The sequence below is a fragment of the Aspergillus wentii genome (assembly GCF_001890725.1).
Source record: "Aspergillus wentii DTO 134E9 unplaced genomic scaffold ASPWEscaffold_2, whole genome shotgun sequence".
Taxonomy (NCBI): Eukaryota; Fungi; Ascomycota; class Eurotiomycetes; order Eurotiales; family Aspergillaceae; genus Aspergillus; species Aspergillus wentii.
This window is the reverse complement of record NW_024467833.1, coordinates 2,035,612-2,053,542: the sequence shown is the minus strand read 5'-3', so window position 1 is coordinate 2,053,542 and position 17,931 is coordinate 2,035,612. Positions and strand designations below refer to the sequence as shown.

At 49.4% G+C, this 17,931-nt stretch overlaps 7 protein-coding genes across 7 annotated transcripts; 2 read left to right on the top strand and 5 right to left on the bottom strand.

Annotated features, from left to right (window-relative positions):
* On the top strand, positions 1-1,629 carry tim44 (protein translocase subunit TIM44; the record flags this gene model as incomplete). The annotated part of the gene is made up of 2 exons (XM_040830334.1): positions 1-890; positions 954-1,629. 2 exons carry the CDS (start codon positions 1-3, stop codon positions 1,627-1,629), a joined length of 1,566 nt encoding a protein of 521 aa, XP_040692513.1.
* Positions 1,630-2,520: 891 nt separating this feature from the next.
* On the bottom strand, positions 2,521-3,957 carry ASPWEDRAFT_343303 (putative Hsc70 cochaperone (SGT)). The gene is made up of 3 exons (XM_040833977.1): positions 3,751-3,957; positions 2,680-3,680; positions 2,521-2,609 (listed from the first exon to the last, which is right to left on the bottom strand). Exons 1-3 carry the CDS (start codon positions 3,751-3,753, stop codon positions 2,564-2,566), a joined length of 1,050 nt encoding a protein of 349 aa, XP_040692512.1. The 5' UTR covers positions 3,754-3,957; the 3' UTR covers positions 2,521-2,563.
* A 260-nt stretch (positions 3,958-4,217) lies between these two features.
* On the top strand, positions 4,218-7,640 carry ASPWEDRAFT_106509 (RIC1 family protein; the record flags this gene model as incomplete). The annotated part of the gene is made up of 5 exons (XM_040827815.1): positions 4,218-4,478; positions 4,536-5,924; positions 5,978-6,245; positions 6,295-6,776; positions 6,825-7,640. The coding sequence occupies 5 exons, from the start codon at positions 4,218-4,220 to the stop codon at positions 7,638-7,640; spliced, it is 3,216 nt and encodes a 1,071-aa protein (XP_040692511.1).
* Positions 7,641-7,907: 267 nt separating this feature from the next.
* ASPWEDRAFT_168711 (translation machinery-associated protein 20) lies at positions 7,908-8,706 on the bottom strand (the record flags this gene model as incomplete). The annotated part of the gene is made up of 3 exons (XM_040830333.1): positions 7,908-8,298; positions 8,394-8,534; positions 8,693-8,706. The coding sequence occupies 3 exons, from the start codon at positions 8,704-8,706 to the stop codon at positions 7,908-7,910; spliced, it is 546 nt and encodes a 181-aa protein (XP_040692510.1).
* A 127-nt stretch (positions 8,707-8,833) lies between these two features.
* ASPWEDRAFT_36507 (YchF/Obg family ATPase) lies at positions 8,834-11,032 on the bottom strand. Its single transcript, XM_040834478.1, has 4 exons — positions 10,655-11,032; positions 9,891-10,448; positions 9,288-9,669; positions 8,834-9,225 (listed from the first exon to the last, which is right to left on the bottom strand). Exons 1-4 carry the CDS (start codon positions 10,727-10,729, stop codon positions 9,056-9,058), a joined length of 1,185 nt encoding a protein of 394 aa, XP_040692509.1. The 5' UTR covers positions 10,730-11,032; the 3' UTR covers positions 8,834-9,055.
* Positions 11,033-11,175: 143 nt separating this feature from the next.
* ASPWEDRAFT_168709 (uncharacterized protein) lies at positions 11,176-12,898 on the bottom strand (the record flags this gene model as incomplete). Its single annotated transcript, XM_040830332.1, has 3 exons — positions 11,176-11,444; positions 11,511-12,492; positions 12,551-12,898. 3 exons carry the CDS (start codon positions 12,896-12,898, stop codon positions 11,176-11,178), a joined length of 1,599 nt encoding a protein of 532 aa, XP_040692508.1.
* A 440-nt stretch (positions 12,899-13,338) lies between these two features.
* On the bottom strand, positions 13,339-17,514 carry hir1 (putative histone transcription regulator Hir1). Its single transcript, XM_040834477.1, has 5 exons — positions 17,137-17,514; positions 16,922-16,996; positions 16,621-16,842; positions 13,798-16,551; positions 13,339-13,745 (listed from the first exon to the last, which is right to left on the bottom strand). Exons 1-5 carry the CDS (start codon positions 17,171-17,173, stop codon positions 13,651-13,653), a joined length of 3,183 nt encoding a protein of 1,060 aa, XP_040692507.1. The 5' UTR covers positions 17,174-17,514; the 3' UTR covers positions 13,339-13,650.
* Between the last annotated feature and the right edge of the window lie 417 nt (positions 17,515-17,931).

The window sequence follows — 17,931 nt, the reverse complement described above, 5'->3', positions numbered from 1 at the left end:
ATGTCGGCCACCGCGCGGGCGGCCACCTTGCGGTCCCAGATGTTGAGTTTGAATTCTGCATCTGGCAATGCAAGTGCATCTCAGCAGTTGATGACTCGGGCGTATTCCCTCTCAACATTGCAACCATCGGCTTTGGCGAACAGGACACCTCTCCTTCAACGCGTCAACCCTCCAGTCTCCCAACTCATCTCCCCGTACACTGCCCTCCCTCTGACGAGATCATTCCATGTTGCCACCCCTCGCTGGCAACAACAGCAAAAGGAAAAGCAGTCTGAGGATTCCGAGAAATCCGAGTCCAAAGACAAGGAAAAGGGCGAAGAGAAAGGTGAAGAGCAAGGTGAAGAGGCCAAGGGCGAAGGAAAGAAGGATGCGCCTCCGCCGCCCCCTCACGGAGACAAGTCTCCCTGGCAGGTTTTCACGGAGACTCTTCAAACGGAGTTCAAGGCTTCCAAAGAGTGGAACGAGTCTACTAAGGCTCTTGCGTCCTCCGCGCACGAGTTCACTGAGAACGAGAACATTAAGCGGGCCCGTGCCGCCTATGAGGCTGCTTCTAGTGCCACCACCTCCAAAACCTCAACTGCGTTCAAGACAACTGGCCAAGCTATCGGCAAAAGTGCAGCATGGACATGGAATACACCGGTCGTCAAAGGTCTCAGAAAGGGTGTTAACGCAACTGGTTCGGGTCTCGAGAAAGCCACTAGGCCCGTGAGAGAGACTGAAGCGTACAAGACCGCAGTTGGTGGGGTTAAGGATGCTATTGATGATGGCAGTAGCTCTCGCTACGGTGGATGGGTTGAAAAGGAGGAGCGTCGCAAACAACGACAACTGCGAGAAGAGATGGAAGCCAAGTCTGGGCGTCGCAGGGCTGAACCTATGGTTGAAGATCCAGAGTAAGTTTTGCTTTTAGAGCTATCAAATGGCGCTTTGCTGACTTTTTTTTTTCACCCTCAAAGGGCGGGCACCAACATTACCATTCACAAAGACTCCGCGTGGAAGGAATCGTGGCGCGATTTCAAGGATTCAAACCCTATGATGCAGAGACTCTTTACGATGAAGGAAACTTACAACGAGTCCGAGAATCCCCTTATCATTACGGCACGCAGTATCTCGGACCGAATTGGTGGATTCTTTGCGGAGAATGAGACTGCCCAAGTCATCAAGAGATTCCGTGAAATGGACCCGAACTTCCAACTTGAAGCGTTCTTGAGAGAAATGCGCGAGTACATTCTTCCGGAAGTCCTTGATGCTTATGTCAAGGGAGATGTTGAAACCCTCAAGCTTTGGCTCTCAGACGCCCAGTACTCTGTTTACGCTGCTCTGTCGAAACAATACACCACCGCTGGTCTGAAGTCGGATGGCCGCATTCTTGATATTCGTGGTGTTGACATTTCCCACGCCCGTATGCTGGACCCAGGTGACATCCCCGTTTTTGTTGTGACCTGCCGCACACAAGAAGTCCATGTGTATAAGAACGCAAAGACCAATGAGCTCGCTGCCGGTATGGAAGACAAAGTACAGCTGGTCACTTATGCCATCGGTCTCACCAGAATTCCCGAGGACGTCAGCAACCCCGAAACCAGAGGATGGAGATTGATCGAGTTGCAGAAGGCTGCCCGTGACTACATTTAAACTGGGAAGACAGTGCAGTGTTAATTGGGTTTCTCCTCGCTCCCATTTCATGTCTTTCTCGCCCATCAACGAAATCTTTACCTTTTTATTCTCCCGTGTCTTGATTATCGGCGACTCCTCATGAACGTTTTCATCCATACCGCATCTCGATTGTTTTGATATCATCCGACTGTACAATACCGGCTATTTAAATAGAGACCAGGTGGAATCGGCGCTTTTTCTCCCTTTATGTCTGTGATAGTAACCACGACTATTTCCTTTCGCTGGCTAATCAGATATAATCTTCTCTTACCTTTTCTTCAATATTCTTGTATTTATGCTCCGTTCCACCTGCTCTCACATTTTATCCAGTCTGTTTAGCTTCTCCAAAGTGACCAAGCGTTGAACTACGGAGAAAGACTGCAACGGACTCACTGAAAGAAATATTCTTACAAATCTATCAGAGCCTGTTTTCTATTTTGGTTTTAATTGTTTTAGGGAGCATCGGTTGCTTGGTCTTTGCTTCTTTATGGTATTCTCGAATGGCGTATCTGGTGTTTGTCATTGCTCCCTTTCTACCAACGCTCCACTCCTGACTGAATGTACTATTGCATCTGGACATATGAAAAGATTATTACCTATTCATTCTTATATCTCTGTCCTGTGGAATGATATCTATATAAATAAGGCATTGCTTGCAGCTTATGATGTTATTGCATGTGTCCCCCATAGGATAATATGCAAAGGTTTCGTAAACTTTTATCTTTTCGGTTATTTTCAGTGGTCATTTATGTTTGCTTCTCGATGCTTACTAGAAAACCCTCATATGGGCTTAGATCATGGCGGCAGGTCATATTAGGACAAAAGTAAAGAAAGGCTGGCAAACTTTCAACACAAACAGTCTTTTGAGCAGAAGTTCAGAATATACGGTGACAACTCCGAGAGTAAAATGAAATCACTGGCTTCCTCTTCCAGCACCACCACCCATCATGTTACGGGCCCTAAAGATGAATTTTCATTAGCTTTTTGCGATAATAATGATGACCCGCTCTTTGATTGGGGCAGGCTTACATTTCCTGGATGTTAGGGTCACTCATCATGCTGGACATGTCGGGCATTCCACCGCCGCCGCCGCCGCCGCCTCCGCCGGCGCCGAAGCGTTCAGCCATCTGTCTCACCTGCGGGTTACCCATGATGTTGTTGAGCATATCAGGGTTGCTCATCAGATTCTGAGCCATGTTGGCAAACATAGGGTTGCTCATAAGAGAGCCGAGGTCGGGCATGCCACCGCCGCCACCACCTCCAAGCATACCAGCCAATGAAGACAGGTCGGGCATGCCGCCACCGCCGCCGCGAGATGCTCCAGGAGCTTCATCGAGGGCATCCGCAGGAGGTTCACTGCCACGCTTCGCTTCTTCAATCTTCTTGTTGGAAGTCTCGAGACCTCTCTTCATAGCATCGCTGCCACCGTTTCCTTCGGCCTCAATACCCTTTTCATAGGCCTCCTTGGCTCCGTGGAAGTCAGCCATGTCAAAACGAGCAAGTCCCAGGCGGCTCCATGCCTTGGAGTACTTAGGGTCCGAGGCCGTGGCAAGCTCTGCATCCTCCGCAGCCTTCAAGTGCTGACCCGATGCGGAATATGCAGCAGCCCGGTTGGAGAGGTAGATCGGGTTCGCGGGGGCGATGGTCAAGGCCTTGGTGTACAGCTCGATGGCACTGTTGTAATCCTTACGGGCCATGGCCGAATTTCCCTCAGACTTCAACTTGTCGGATTCAGCGTTGGGAGTACCGGCCTTGGGCTTTGATTCCTCAGTCGCAGTCTGGGTAGAGCCTCCCGATGGCTTGTTACGGAGCTTCTCGTAGACACTGTAGATGTTCGCCAGCGATTGTCCACCCACAGCATCCTTGACGGCGGCCTGGTCGGTTGGGTCGACCTTGAAAGTATCTGCAATGCACGACTGGGCAATTTCGATGGACTCAGCATCGTCAGCTGTAAGAGTACCATCCTTCAAGCTGGAGCCCAGGAAGTCGATAATGGCAAGCGCTAAGCGCTTCTTGGAGTCATTCGGAGCCTAAGCAAAATAAAAAAGAGCCATCAACATCTGATCAGAAATTCAAGAAAACATTTCAAGATTTCCCTACCATTTTAGAAGGACCAAAAAAAAGAAGATATCTTAATTTGGTCTATACACGATGAAAAAGGGGGGGATGTGGAAAATCAGACCGTCGCGGGGGACGGAGATTCTATGATTCTTCGCGATTCTTACCAGTATTGCGGGGGTGCTTTTTGGCTCGTGTATGCAGTACGTAAGGTACCGTACATACGGTACAGCACCTACCATCCATACTGATAGCAGCTCCGGCCCACGTGATTTAACCCCGTGCTGATCCCCCCGACAGCTTCAACCCCGAGGTTTCTCGACGTTCGTTTCATCCATCCACCGCCTCTGCTGGATTCGTTTGTCGGATAGAGAGCTTTGGGTGGGCATGTTCGGAATTCCTGGGATCAAATCTATCCCAAATCCGACGGTATAAAGCCCCGAGTCCAACGAAGATGACTCGATGTGAGCTCTCTCTCCTTTCTTTGACTATCGCACCCGTTTCGAGCCATGTACTGGCCCAATGGAGTTCCCCGGGTCTATGCGGTCAATGGCCCTGGCATTCCGCTTGCTTCGTCTGATGAAGACGGGGCAGTCGACCATGAAAACTTTCCAGAGCAAAGTCAATCGGTAAATCCAAATGAATCTGAACAGTCCGGTACGGAACCGGGCCCGTGGGCGAATGAGGTTATTGGTGGCCTTTGTGTCTCACGGAGTGGGCATATGTTTGCTACGATGACCGATTCATCGATAGCTATTTGGCAAACTAAAGTATGTATCCCCGACTGTGGTTTGCCTCACAAAACACAGGTATTGACAGGTGATTAGCCTACTGCAGTCGTTGCCGCTGTTGCTCGATCTCCCTCGTCGTTGAAGAACTATGGTACCAACACAGCACTTCTCATGCATCCAGATTCGACGATCCTCGCTGTTCAAACCCTAAATGGATACCTTCTAACTTACACGATTGGTTCTGATTCAAAGTCTCGAGTCTACCATCAACATTTCGATCATTCTGCGCAGACTCGACGCCACCAGCTCGCACGTCTGTCTGAAGATGCCAATGGTATCCGTGATGTCAGTATCCGTTTTAGGATGGCCATCAAGATAGAATCTGGTATCGCCAAAGCTCTAGCTCTAGATAATGAGCTTGTCGTTGCTACTTTAAAACCAGCCGCAATTCAGTGCATTCGATGGACGCCTGACGCGGGTGGGTCTCAAACTACGTCGGAGCTCTTGAGTCGCATCCTGGCTGTCTCTAAAAAGACAGCGATTGCAGATATGGTATACGACCGTGCTATGAATCTCTTGATATGGGTCACCAGCGACGGACAGGCGTACGCAGTGCAACGAGTGTCGGAGAAAACACGGGAGTCCGAGGGCACCAAAAAGCTCTTCCAAGGCCATTGCTTCCATGATCCCAAAGACGATGGCGAGAAGGCGATGAAAGTTACAGTCAATGCAAGATTTTCGCTGCTAACTGTGAGTTGTGTAAATGGCGATGTGCTTGTCTATACCGCCAAAGATTACCTTGGAAACGTCCCACTTTCGCATAAGCTTCAACTACCAGCATCTACCACTACTACTGGATCCTTGACATTCATGAGTTACTCGCCGGATGGGTATTGTCTTTTTGCCGGTTATGAGCAGGGTTGGGCAACTTGGAGCGTTTTTGGCAAGCCGGGTGGGAATAGTTTCTCAGCAGACCGGTCTCTTGCGGCGAAAAACGCCGAAGAGTGGCTGAACGGCGTCTCCCATGGTTGCTGGATAGGCGGAGGCTCAGATATCATCTTAACGGGACAGAACGATCGTCGTCTGTGGATCTTAGAAACCGCCCGGAGCGCTTTAACAGGCTGTTTCTCATCTGCAAATTTGGCGAGAGGCCTATTGCAAACGGGGACGGAGATCATCCTTTATCGGGGCCATGATTTGCCAGATTTGATGACAATATCGGGCAAAGATTCTCTATGGCATCATGCGCAATATCCACCCATGTACCTTCACTCTCAGTGGCCGATTCGTTCTTCTGTCGTATCCCAGGATGGGAGATATGTTGCCATTGCAGGCAGACGAGGACTTGCACACTACAGTGTGAACAGTGGCCGCTGGAAGGTGTTCGAAGATTCCAAAGTAGAAAACTCGTTTGCAGTCCGAGGTGGCATGTGCTGGTACGGACACATTCTCATTGCTGCAATCGAAAGTGATGGGTCATACGAGGTATTATAGCCCTCTTCCCGGATTTTTACGGCAGATGCTAATGGACCATGCAGCTTCGTTTGTATTCACGGGAGCTACCTCTGAACAACAACTCCATTTTGCATATAGAATACCTCCCTTCGCCTGTGGTTTTCATCGGACCCTCGGGCGAGGACTCCCTTCTTGTCTATACTTACGATAACATACTATACCACTATATCATCAACGCCATGCAACCCCGAATAACTCTTGTGCCAGTCGGTCAGATAGCTTTTAATGGCATTGTGCGGGCACCTACCAGAGTTAGGGCAATCAGCTGGGTTTTGCCCGAGGATCAACTGAGTAAGTGGAATCCCTTGTGAGTAATTTTCGGATTTCTAATAACGAACAGGAAATGGAGATCCTTCTCATGATGTAAAAGTGGCTTCTGTTCTTCTCTTAGTTGACGGGAATTTAGTCCTGTTACAGCCATCGGCTTCGGAGACAGGTGACTTAAAATACGACATGCGAGTGATCTCGCACGATGTCGAATATTACCTTTTGATGCGTGATCAGCTCTCGTTTAACTTTTCTCCGCCCATCGATGAATCGATTCCCTCTAGTCCTTCTGCCGAGATGGCGTTAGGGGCACACAAATATCAAAGCAATCAATCATTGAGGGATTCTCTTTGGACGTTCTGCGGAGAAGACCTCCTTGCTTGGAATGACGTTCAAGAGGTGCTACAACGGGAAGAAGTGCCCAAGGCGATTCAGGTCCCTCTTGATTTCTATCCTCTGTCAGTGCTGTTGAACAAGGGCATTGTTCTAGGAGTTGAATCGGAGATGATCCAGCGGCGTGATGTGACCTTTGCTGTCTTGAAGTTTGCAATTCGGGTATGAAATACCGCCCCTGCCATATTTTGAAAAATTCTAATGTTCCAGACACACTTATTCCTTCCATACTTTCTACAACACGATCTTGAAAATCTTGACATACCAGCAGCCTTCTCGCTTTGCCAGCACTTCTCTCATCTCTCTTACTTTCCGCATGCACTGGAAGTCTTGTTGCATCACATTTTAGATGACGAAGTCGATAACGAGAGCAGCCGTAACAAAGCAAGTGACCCAACAGAGGTACGCGAACCGCTGCTTCCGTCGGTCATAACATTTCTCCAGGCATCACTGCCCACGAAGATATATCTGGATGTTGTTGTCCAGTGTACGCGAAAGACAGAGCTTCGTTCATGGCGCACTCTTTTCGCCTACCTGCCCCCTCCTAAGGATTTGTTTGAGCAAGCATTGAAACTCGATTCACTCAAAACCGCAGTTGGATACCTTCTCGTGCTGCAGGCGTTTGAAGACGAGAAGGAAGGACATGACGCCCCGATTGAAGACTATGTCGTCCGCCTGATTTGGTTGGCCTCGCAGAAAGATGACTGGGATCTCTGCGCAGAGCTGGCCAGGTTCCTAATCGCTCTCGATGGATCTGGTGAAATGCTACGACGAGCTATATCTCGGGTGGGTTTTAGAAACGGGGGACTACCAAGCGCCAGCCTGAATGGCTCCGGGACCAGCATGAAAGGATTAGGCCTCGCACTTCCAATCCGTACACCGTCATGGTCTTCCTTGTCTCCAACGTCATCCGCTTCACCACATCCAAGCCGCCCTTCTGATCGAGGGTGGAGTGATGATGTTTCTACCTCGAGTGGAAATCCATACGGTACCAGTGTAGACAGTGGAGTGGATGACCATCCCTAGAGAAGGGGTGATATATAATATAAAATGAAAGAGGAATATGATTGATAGACTTGATAATGCCAGTGACAAATAATTCTGTCCTACAAAATCAAAACACGTTTGGTTCTTGATAGTAGCTGTAGTTTATATCTAACCATCTCCATCTTGGCGATATTATACAAATACAGTAAATCCAGTCATCATCGTCATCATCGTCTCATCACATTTGATCACCACCCTAGCATAATATATCATTCATAAAAGAAAATAAGGATAACCTCCCCATCCTTAATCCAAATGCATCTTCCACAACCCATCACCCAAGTAATGTCCATCCTCCATAACCACACCCTTCCCTTTACTCTTCATCTCCTCGGTACCGACCTTCAACGTCCCAACCAAACAAGCATGCTCCTTGCCCTCGGCCTTGACAGCGACCACCGCCCCCTTCTCCAGCGCATTCTCAGTCTCCGGTAACCGGCCACCGGGCGATGTCAAACCAGGAGCCATCAGGGCCGCGCCGGAGAGGACGAAACGGATCGCGCCGCGGTCGATTTGCACAGTTGGTAGGGCAGAGGGGTACTTGTGGAGGATCTTGAGGTGGGGAATCGGGGGACCGTCCATGGGTTGGTAGAAGAGCGGGGTGGAATCGATTGTGTAGAGGGTTGATCGTTCTGGTCTGTAGATGGGTAGCAAAATGGTTAGCTTTGTACACTTTTTTTTTTTTTTTTTTTTTTTTGTTCCGGAATGTCTTCGAGTTCAGGGCGGGCGTACAGCTTCACAGCATCCAGCTGCGCTTTCTTAGGAAGGATTTCATCGATATACGGCTCGAAACCTGGGTATGCTTCCAAGAGTCTTTGGCGGAGACCTCGCGCGACCGAGGACTTGACCTTTGAGCGTTGACTGACGGGGATACTGGGTTTTTTTGTTAGCTTATTTGATTCTGCAGGCAAGCTTTCATCCCCGGCTTTTGTTTTTCATGCAGATGAGGGGTAATTCGCCGGCGTCACGTCTCCTTCTGAGCAGAATGGATTGAATAGACAAAGCATCATGTAATTCAAGAGTAAACTCACTCTTTTTTAAACATTGTGACTGTATTGGACTCTGATGATCCGGTTTGAGGTTGTTGAGAAAGTATCTTATCACCGGTCTGCAGCATCTATCGATAGAACTGCGCGTCTGGCATGGCGCGGTCGACGCGGGGAAGGGTTATGGCGGTCACGTGTCGAGCTGTAATTTGCTCTCTTCGCTGGCGATACGGGAATGGTTTACTGTTTGCTGCTACAAGACAGCGTACATCATATTACGTGGAAATCTCAATGTATACACAGCGTCTCTCGTTTTTCATATTATTTGCGAATCTACCTGGCTCGGACGGGAATCAAAATAGAGGCCCAAGCACATTGAACTGATACTATGCAATCCAAATGGGTTGTTTAGCCCTTGGCAGCTCCGGCCTTGATCAACAAGATATCACCATCTTCGACGACGTAATCCTTGCCCTTGGTCATGATCTTTCCGGCGGCCTGGATGGACTTTTCGTCGCCGTACTCCCTCAAGGCGTTGTAGTTATAAGTAACAGCCTGGATGAAAGTCTTTTCGAAATCTATAGCACGTTTGTTAGTATTCAACATAGATGTTATACCATAGAATAGAGATAGAACATACCAGTGTGAATGACACCAGCGGCAGCAGGTGCCTTGATACCCTTACGAATAGTCCACTGTCGGACTTCGTCGGCACCAGTGGTGAAGAAACTGGCCAGGTTCAGGGACTGACGCATGGTAGTAATAACCTTGGGCAGACCAGACTGGGTTTCCAGCTTCTTGCACTCCTCAGCAGCCGCCTCGTCAGATCCGAGGGCAGCCAGACGCTCCTCGAAGGAAGCAGAGATGGGGAGCAGAGGGGCACCAGGGGACTGCTCCTTGATCCACTCAAACACCTTAGGGAGGTACTTGTTCTTCTTACGGATGTAGTCCCTCTCGCTAAGGTTGACCAAGTACACAACGGGCTTGGCAGTGAGAAGGAAAAGAGGGTTGATAGCCTCGACCTGAAAGCAAATTAATCAGCAAGGAGTCTTCCACAATTGGCATGAAAAATTTGAAATAATAGGACAAAAAATCAGATGGGACATTTTCTCATGAGGCCTCTACGTTGGAATTAAAAATTGAGACCGTTCGAAGAGCTGGGATTATAGAGCTTTTGCTCTTGTTCATCACATAAAGGGCATGCAGGATGCAAGAAAAGGGGGGGAAAAAAAAAGATACGTACCTCCTTGGGACCCCACTCACCCGATCTCACATCCTTACCGGACTGCAGGTATTCGAGGACCTTGGCGACAGTAGCCTCTTCTTCCTTCATCTTCTTCATCTCCAGAGACTGTCCACCACGACGGGTCTGCTTCTTCAAGCCCTCGAGCGCCTTCTCGACGAACTCGATATCCTTGATCCGCAATTCCTCGTTGATGATGGTCAAGTCACGGACGGGGTCGACGTCACCTTCGACGTGGATAATCTCCGCATCGTCGAAGCAACGGACGACCTGGAAAATGGCATCGACGGCTCGGATGTGAGAAAGGAAAGAGTTACCCAGACCAGCACCGGTAGAGGCACCACGGGTCAGACCGGCAATATCATACACGGTCAAGTTGGCGGGAACCTGGGACTTGGGTTTGTAGTGGTCGCAAAGCCAGTCGAATCGCTCATCGGGGACAATGACACGAGCCTCCTCAGGGTTGATGGTGGCGTAGGGGAAGTTGGCAGGGTTACCAAGCGACGACTTAGTAATAGCCTGGAAGAGTGTCGACTTGCCGACATTGGCAAGACCAACCTAAAGGCATTACATGGTTAATCCTTTTATCATTGCCAAAGTATGACGATGATGTTTGATGAGAGAAGGAAAAAGAAAAAGTTCAAGGATGAGGAGGGAAGTTGTGGTTAAATAGGGAAGGGAAAAAAATAAAAAGGGGAGGTTGGGGGAGGGCAGAAAAAAAAATGGGAAAAAAAAAATAGTCGGTGGGGTCAATGCTCACATACGATACCACTTTTCAGGTTGTTACCTGGACGGCCCAGCAGGACCTTTTCTTGAACAGCGGCCTTCTTGGGAGGCATTTTGTTTTTTGATTTCTTCTTGCTGGAGTAGTGCCGGCGGCAGGGGAAAGAAGAAAGAGAAGTAAAAGGAAGGCTGACTCTGGGGCAATGGAGACGCGAGGCAAAAGCAGGACCAGCTGCCGATCGTTCTAAGAGAGAGAAAGAAAGGAAAAGAAAGGCGGGAGGCTGTAGGGAAGACGTGATGACGGCAGCCCACAGCAGGTGGGCAGAAAATTTTATGAGAGAAAGGGAAACGAAGGCAAAGAGGGGTAGGAGGGGTTAGGGTCTCAGTAGTAATACAAGGTAGAGTACAGTGTGGTAGCTTCTGTGGTTGGTTACGAAGGGAAACACCGTGACTTTCTGGAAGTGAAGAAGCTGCGCCCACCGCCCACGTGATTGTACAGCCCTAGTATTAGCTCGTCTATAGTACAGGTAAGGATTTTATATACAGACATCGGAGTCAAACATTAGTTCATCTCGCGGGCTTTCCATCTCGCTTGCTTCTCTTCAGGCTCCTCTCTCATTCCAGTAGTCCTACTCTTCAACGACGTCAATTCAACATCGGTAACCTGGGTCGAGCTCTGCCCCAGGTTCAAATCACTCGTAGATGGTATATGGATAAACAGCCTTTCTCCATCTTCCGAACGTGATCCAGTTTCAAGTATATTGGATGTTCGGACTCGCAAGATCTTATATGGTTCCGGAACACGAATAGCAGAGTAGGACTCCGTACCGACTAGATTAAACGTTAGCCATTGAACCTAAAGACAGCGATATATCACCAAAAAAAAACGCAACTTACACATAGCCCAATAGAAGTACTTGCATATCACCGGGGCCCAGATGGTAACCGCAATAATCTGGCCAAAGCTCCAACTATCGGCATCAAAGGCGCCGAAGTTTCTGCTGGTAAGATAAATGCCATAAACCACGCAGAAGAGCATAGATACAAGTTCCACAAAGACGGTCCAGACACGTCCAAAAGCTCGGGCCCATCTAGCTGTCAATACTTGATGTACTCGAACATAGGTGTGTTGAGACCACTCATTCTTCTGCATGCATCGCCTGAGGTATGGAGCGAGCCACATAAGTACAATTATCCCATAGAAGGCGAGAGATACGTAGTTTATAATTCTGAGAATGAACATCGAAGGGCTGTAGCTGCCCATTGTTGAACCGGAGTACCCGTAACAATAAATCAGCGGAGGACCGTAATGACCACACTTGTCCAGGCGATCGGTACTCGAGATCGTCACGAGACTCGTCGCGGATGGCGACGAGTTACCCATATACAATGTCACATTGGACAAGGCCACGGAGATGGTGGACCAGAACATTGTATACCACGAGTTCATGCCGACTTTATGTAGAACCCATAGACCAAACGTGACCGGTACGACACCCATGAGCGCCACCAAAGCTATGGCAGAAACATTTGACTCCAGTTGTGCAAAGCTGGTCGCTTCAAATACCTGCGGTCCAGTCGAAAGTGCAATAAGGGCTGCTGCCTGGATCGACAGCATAAAGAAACATTGTGCCTCCTGGAATTCGACCAACATCGCTTGTAGCACGGTTTGATGATGCCCGAATCTTTTTGTAAGGCGTATCTGTAGATCTTGGCTTCGTTCTTTGTCCAACGTTTTCTTCCGCGGATCCATCCACCACCTCATGGCAGCGGGTAGGTATCGGAAAAATCGACTGGCTGCAGGAATGAATACCAGTAAACGAACAGCTAGCCATATGTACACGATAATAATTAGCTGCATTATATACGAAATAAAGACCTAACCAGCTGCGTCAGTGGCACGTCTCTTAGTCGACGAGAAGTGAAGGGACACATACCCCAATACCTCCGATATCCTGATTTACCGATTCATCGAGATCTGCACATGCAGAAAAATCCAAATATGGCGAATCCCAAAACGAAACAGTATAGTTTTTACTGTGGTCGTTTGCACCACATCCTCCTAGATCTGGATCTGGGGCTTCGCAGTATTGGTCAATGCACCCTGCCATCACAGCCCCAAATGCACTCTTCGACGAAACGCCAAGAACGTCGTTGAGATAGTCAGACTCTGGTTGGCCATATTCCTGGAGGCATTTGACTACTGAGTCAAAGGATTGAAACGCAAAGGAGGGTTCCAGACAGGCCGTCGTTAGATTGGTATTAGGGGCGATCTCCGTGGTCATGATCGAAAGAACAGTTACCCGCTGCGAAGGGTCGGAGACGGGGGATGCATTCCTTTTGACGTGATGGCAGGTAGTTTATTTATCGTTTGGCGTAGGAACGGCATCAGGCTATCAAGATGAAATCGCCATGATTCCAAAAATGGGACACCACTAAACCAAACAGGCCAATTTCTTGTGGAGCGGGTGTTGATCTGTAACCGTATTCGCTTGATCATCATCGGTTCCTCCGAAACACGGTTGCTCAGTAGTCACTATTTCAGCTGTCTCAGAACAGCTCAGTTAGAAGGAAGAAGAGTGCATTTTTCATAAAAGTAAAGTGCCCCTGTCGATAGCTTCGCGTCTTGCATTCATTGCATCTTTGCAATTGAGGTTGAGGAAATCTGGGATGAATGAAAAGGGGATGGCGGTCACGTGGACAACACCATTAACTGTTAAAGGAAGTCAACTGAGTTCTGGATGCCAAGCACCTATACTACATATAAATGCTTCAGTAATGCCATAATTGGCTAATAAGGCTTAAATTCAGCCCACAAGGTATTAGAGAACCAGAAACTCATACATCGCCAGCACTTAGACATGCAAGAAAGGAGAGAAAAACAGCGCGTCATATGTTACAAGGATCTGTAGACAAGATCCATCTTTTGGTGTAAAAAAATAGTGAAAAAAGAACAATCCTCCTGCTGAAAACCCCTCACTAAACCAGTATACCCCGCATCATGAACGCCAGAAAGAAAACCCCATAATCACAGTGGTTATGTTTCCATCGCATCGCCCTCTTCGATCTCGTCCACGACTCCCAGCAGCTTAGCGTATGGAACAGTCACCCGTTGGAGATCCCGATGTTTGCCTAGTAGGGATAAATGTTAGCCATGTCGAGATAGTCCAGATAAACCACTTACCAAGTGCCAGAATGACTTCCTTCAATAACACCTCTCGTGGCCAGCCACAGAGGGTATCCGAGTTTTCTTGCCAGTTTCGGTCTTCCTTCTCCTTGGCCTGCAATTGGCCCCCTGTTTCGGCTTCGTCTTCTTCCTCAAAAAGACCACCAATCAACCCCTTCAGCAACTCTTCAACCTTCAGCTTCAGGCCCTCCGCCCCGACGCGTTTAGCGTACATGGACAAATACAACCGGAACTCTTCCTTGGCCCCAAGGGAGAGCGCTGCAGCCAGACGATTCTCCAGGTGGGCAATAGAAACACTGGATTCGAAACTCTCGTAACCTTCGCGTGACAAGAGAACCTTGATCAAACGCTGTAGGAAGTATGCTCGACCGCGAAGAAGTGTCTCGTTCGTTGTGTTGCGCTCCAGGAAGGGGATGATACCCGCCGACACCGCGGCCTTTGCATCCTTATCTTGCTGGGAATCCTTCGACTGGAGATTGCTGACAGGAGCCTCGGTTGTGTTCCAATATTGACTGCCTACTGCCCACCAGGCCTCCGAAATCCGCTGCCAGGTGAACATGGACGGCGAGTAGGAGTACCCTTCCCCGTTGGTTAAAGCGACCACAACCCTGCCTTCGGAATTGACCCGCGCATTGGTGATCGCTGGGGCGACCGTTGGGTGCGCCCCAAGTGTGTGAATCGCCGCATCTAGCACAGGCTGAAGCGAGATCGGTGGATGGGGAGAAGAAAGGCTTTGGACATTCCACACATAACACATGCCAACAGCCGATATAGCGAGGATCCATGGGCCGTGGCACTCGAGGATCACCGGTTGCGCTTCCAGGACAAGCGCACTGACAAGACGACGTCCTGCCGGGGTCCAGATGTAAATAGATCCATCTTCGCAGGCCGCAGCCCACATACTCTGATTTCCCGTCACGAGCAGCACAGTGCGTGGGAGGAAATCTTGCCATAATGGTTGATCGCCTCGGAATAATGTGAGGCGGACCGGCTCCCGGTCAACAGCTCTGCCAGTCAAGCTGGCAGGTGATGGATTACGTGCCTCGAACACAACGTCGGCTCGCGACTTGTTCTGTTCTCCCGACGTGTTGGGCGGCTCAGTTGGTTTTCCACTGAGGTCAATAGCACGCAAAATCTGACTGCGAATTTTGGGTACCGCCAGTCGAAGCTGGCTCATTGCCATGCAAGGGTTGGTCACAGCGGGCCGGATGAAATCTGGCGTTGGCTGCTGTCCAGTGGCAGCAGGCTGTACTTGTGCGGGAAGCAGACCGTCTGGTGTATTCGCAAGAATTGGTGTGGCGCCGTTCTGACTTGCCAACGTCACACGCTTTTCCACCTGGCCATCCTCGTCGTCCTCAAGCTGGGCCAGTTTCCGTTTATTCCCGAGAAGTAATGTTGCAAGTCCACCCTTTGGTAATCCATCAAATGGCTTGGAAAGATCAACGATAGACTGTGGTGCATCGGCCTTCAGTTGATTACTGACAGAAGCCATCAGTCGTGCTTGAGGCAGAGAGGACTCTCCAGCCCCGGCTCCCGAAACCAAAAGCGGAGCAATGCGCTTTTTACCATCTTTTGTGTATGTTGGCCGCTGCTTCAACCTCTCTAGTTTTGCCTGGTATGGGTCAGGCTTTTCTGGCTCGGGGGCTGCTGGTGTTGCCGCAGTCCCATTCGGTTGAGCCTTTTGAGTATCAGGAGCAGGGGACGGCGCTCGAGTAGGCGTTGTGCCATTAGGGGCCTGTGGCGGTGGTGCGGGTTTCCCATTGACCGGGTTATCAGCAGCAACATGCCCGTCACCCATCAGAGCACCCATCCTGCCTTCGACATCCTTGATCTCCCCAGCTTTGCTCTTCTCCTCGAGAAGCAGCCCATCCGTAGTCTCTGTAATCCCCGCGCCTCTTCGATTTGTACCGAATTTAGTGAGCGACTTTTCGTTTTCCTCCATGGCTACCGCGAAACCAAGTTCACCATCCTCGAATCTAACCGCAAGAATCGTACCATCGAGGGCAGTGGCATAAAGGCATTTTCCGTCAGGACTCCATGCTAGGTCGGATATCGATTTCGCTGCCATTTCCTGCGCAACAACAATAGGTCTCGGGTTGCTGGTAATCCAGATACTCAGGGACTTGTCGCCTCCGGCGCAGGCAATAACAGTGACCAGGGGACCTTGGCTGTCAATTGGTTGTTTGCTGACGGGTTGAGCCCCATATAGTCGCGGGGAGAATGCACAGACTTCGACGGGGGCTTCGTGCCCGATGAGATTGATATCGCCATCCCAGGATCCACGGTTGATAATCGCAACAGAGCTGACGGGGCCATTAACTGCATTAGCGGCGGCAATGTGCATACCATCCGGAGACCAGGAACATCGGCGAAAGTATGCCGTTAAGGGGGAGTTGTTAAAGGGGGCGGAGATGGTCTGTTCTAAAACGAAATTGTTCATCTGGTCATGGGCGGTCGAGTTGGGGGGAGGAGAGGTAAAGCGGAAGATGCGAACGGTACGGTCATCGCTTGCCGTGGCGAAGTATTTGTTGGCCGGGTCGAATGTAATCCCCTTGACATGACTCTGGTGGATAGAAAGGGTCTTGAGCTTCTCGAACGTATGTCCCGACCAAACCACAACCTTCGAATCCAACCCAACGGAAACCAATATCGAGGAATCGTACGACCATCCTAAATCCTGAACATCGTTATCGTGGCCGATCAATCGTCGAATCGTGCGCCAGTTTTCCACAGGGGGTGCCTCGTTTGTCCCTATACACATTCAAACCCATCAGTAAGCACGCACACCAGATCGAATTCCCCAACGCAACCAACACCTACCAAACGTCGAAGCATGCGACGGGGGATTGGCATCCAGCATATAAATGCAAACAATCTTATCATCCGCCCCCGACGCCAGATATCTCCCGTTGGGAGAAAATCGAACCGTATGAATCGTCCCGGAGTGATTGCTCATCGACGCCAACTGTTTCGGCTTGCTGGCGTATTCCGCACTCCCTGTGTTGTAGATGGCCTCGGTAGACCATATCCTAACATATCCATCTAAACCCAGACAACCAAAAGTCAGAGACCGTTTCCAAATATCCCTCCCACTGGGTCCTGTGAATAATAATTCACTCACCTCCGGCGGCTGTAACCAAACGACTCCCATCCGGCGAAACATCGCAACTATAAACCTCGAAATCTTTCCTCTCGCCTGTTCATAAATCAAAGCATTAGCCCAGCTGTCTCAACCCATGACACTTGCGCAACCATCACAGGAGTACAACGAGCCTCCCCTCTCTCCTCCCAACCAAGAAAAAAAAAAAAACACAATGATTCGAATTCAATGTATACCTCCATGCGTAAGCCAAACCGGCTTGATAATATGCATCGCAAAATAACGTTCTTTTTATTTATTACCCTTCCCTCTCTGTGTTTGTCTTTGGGGTGTTGTTGTGCTTTGGTTTTGTTGGTTGGCAGGGTCCGCTTTGGGGGGTTTCGATCACTGGCGAGTCGACGTGGAGGAAGGATAGCTTATTTGGGGCATCGCAGAGCAGCAGCGTCCAACGCTCATGAGAGGACGGGATGATGGTGTGAGTCTTGACAGAAGATGATTGATATTATAAAAGAAAGATGAGCTTGAGATGGCCTGATCGGAGGACCAGTCGGTTGAGATAGGTAGTAAGTAATGGAAGTGCGATAACGCAACGCGAACAAAGAACAAGGGCCCCGGGGGCGCGCCCGATTGCCAAAAAAGTCGCGATCTCCAATGGGTGGTCCGAGCTTCTACTCCGCTACGCATCTATGTAAGGTAATAAGAGTACTACGACGGAATATAACTACAGTGTAGGACATGTGAGGTTGATGGTGATGATAGAATGACTTTGTGTTGTACAATTCTTTTCTGCTCGCTTATTATCCTCAAGCCTCTATGTACAGTACAATTATCCACGAACCAACTCTGCACCAAATTCCCTGTCCGAACATTCACTGTCCAGGCCTTTTGACTTTGAAGATGCCATGAGAAATTGAATAGGAGATGAGAGGGCCATGAAAGATCAAGAGAAGAAATGATAATAGAAGTACAATGCTCCATAGTATCATATGCCAAGGGAGAAAGAAAAAAAAACTTCTCCAAAGAAACAGTCG

Coding starts and splice junctions, on each gene's coding strand:
- ASPWEDRAFT_343303 (XM_040833977.1), bottom strand. Junction 2,610..2,679: donor GACCCTAACATCCAGGAAAT/GTAAGCCTGCCC, acceptor ATTCATCTTTAG/GGCCCGTAACATGATGGGTG.
- hir1 (XM_040834477.1), bottom strand. CDS start 17,173: ATGCATATTATCAAGCCGGTTTGGCTTACGCATGGAG. Junction 16,843..16,921: donor TTTGGTTACAGCCGCCGGAG/GTGAGTGAATTA, acceptor GTCTGGGTTTAG/ATGGATATGTTAGGATATGG. Junction 16,552..16,620: donor GTCGCATGCTTCGACGTTTG/GTAGGTGTTGGT, acceptor GAATGTGTATAG/GGACAAACGAGGCACCCCCT.
- ASPWEDRAFT_36507 (XM_040834478.1), bottom strand. CDS start 10,729: ATGCCTCCCAAGAAGGCCGCTGTTCAAGAAAAGGTCCTGCTGGGCCGT. Junction 10,449..10,654: donor ACAACCTGAAAAGTGGTATC/GTATGTGAGCAT, acceptor TAATGCCTTTAG/GTTGGTCTTGCCAATGTCGG. Junction 9,226..9,287: donor CGCTGGTGTCATTCACACTG/GTATGTTCTATC, acceptor AACGTGCTATAG/ATTTCGAAAAGACTTTCATC.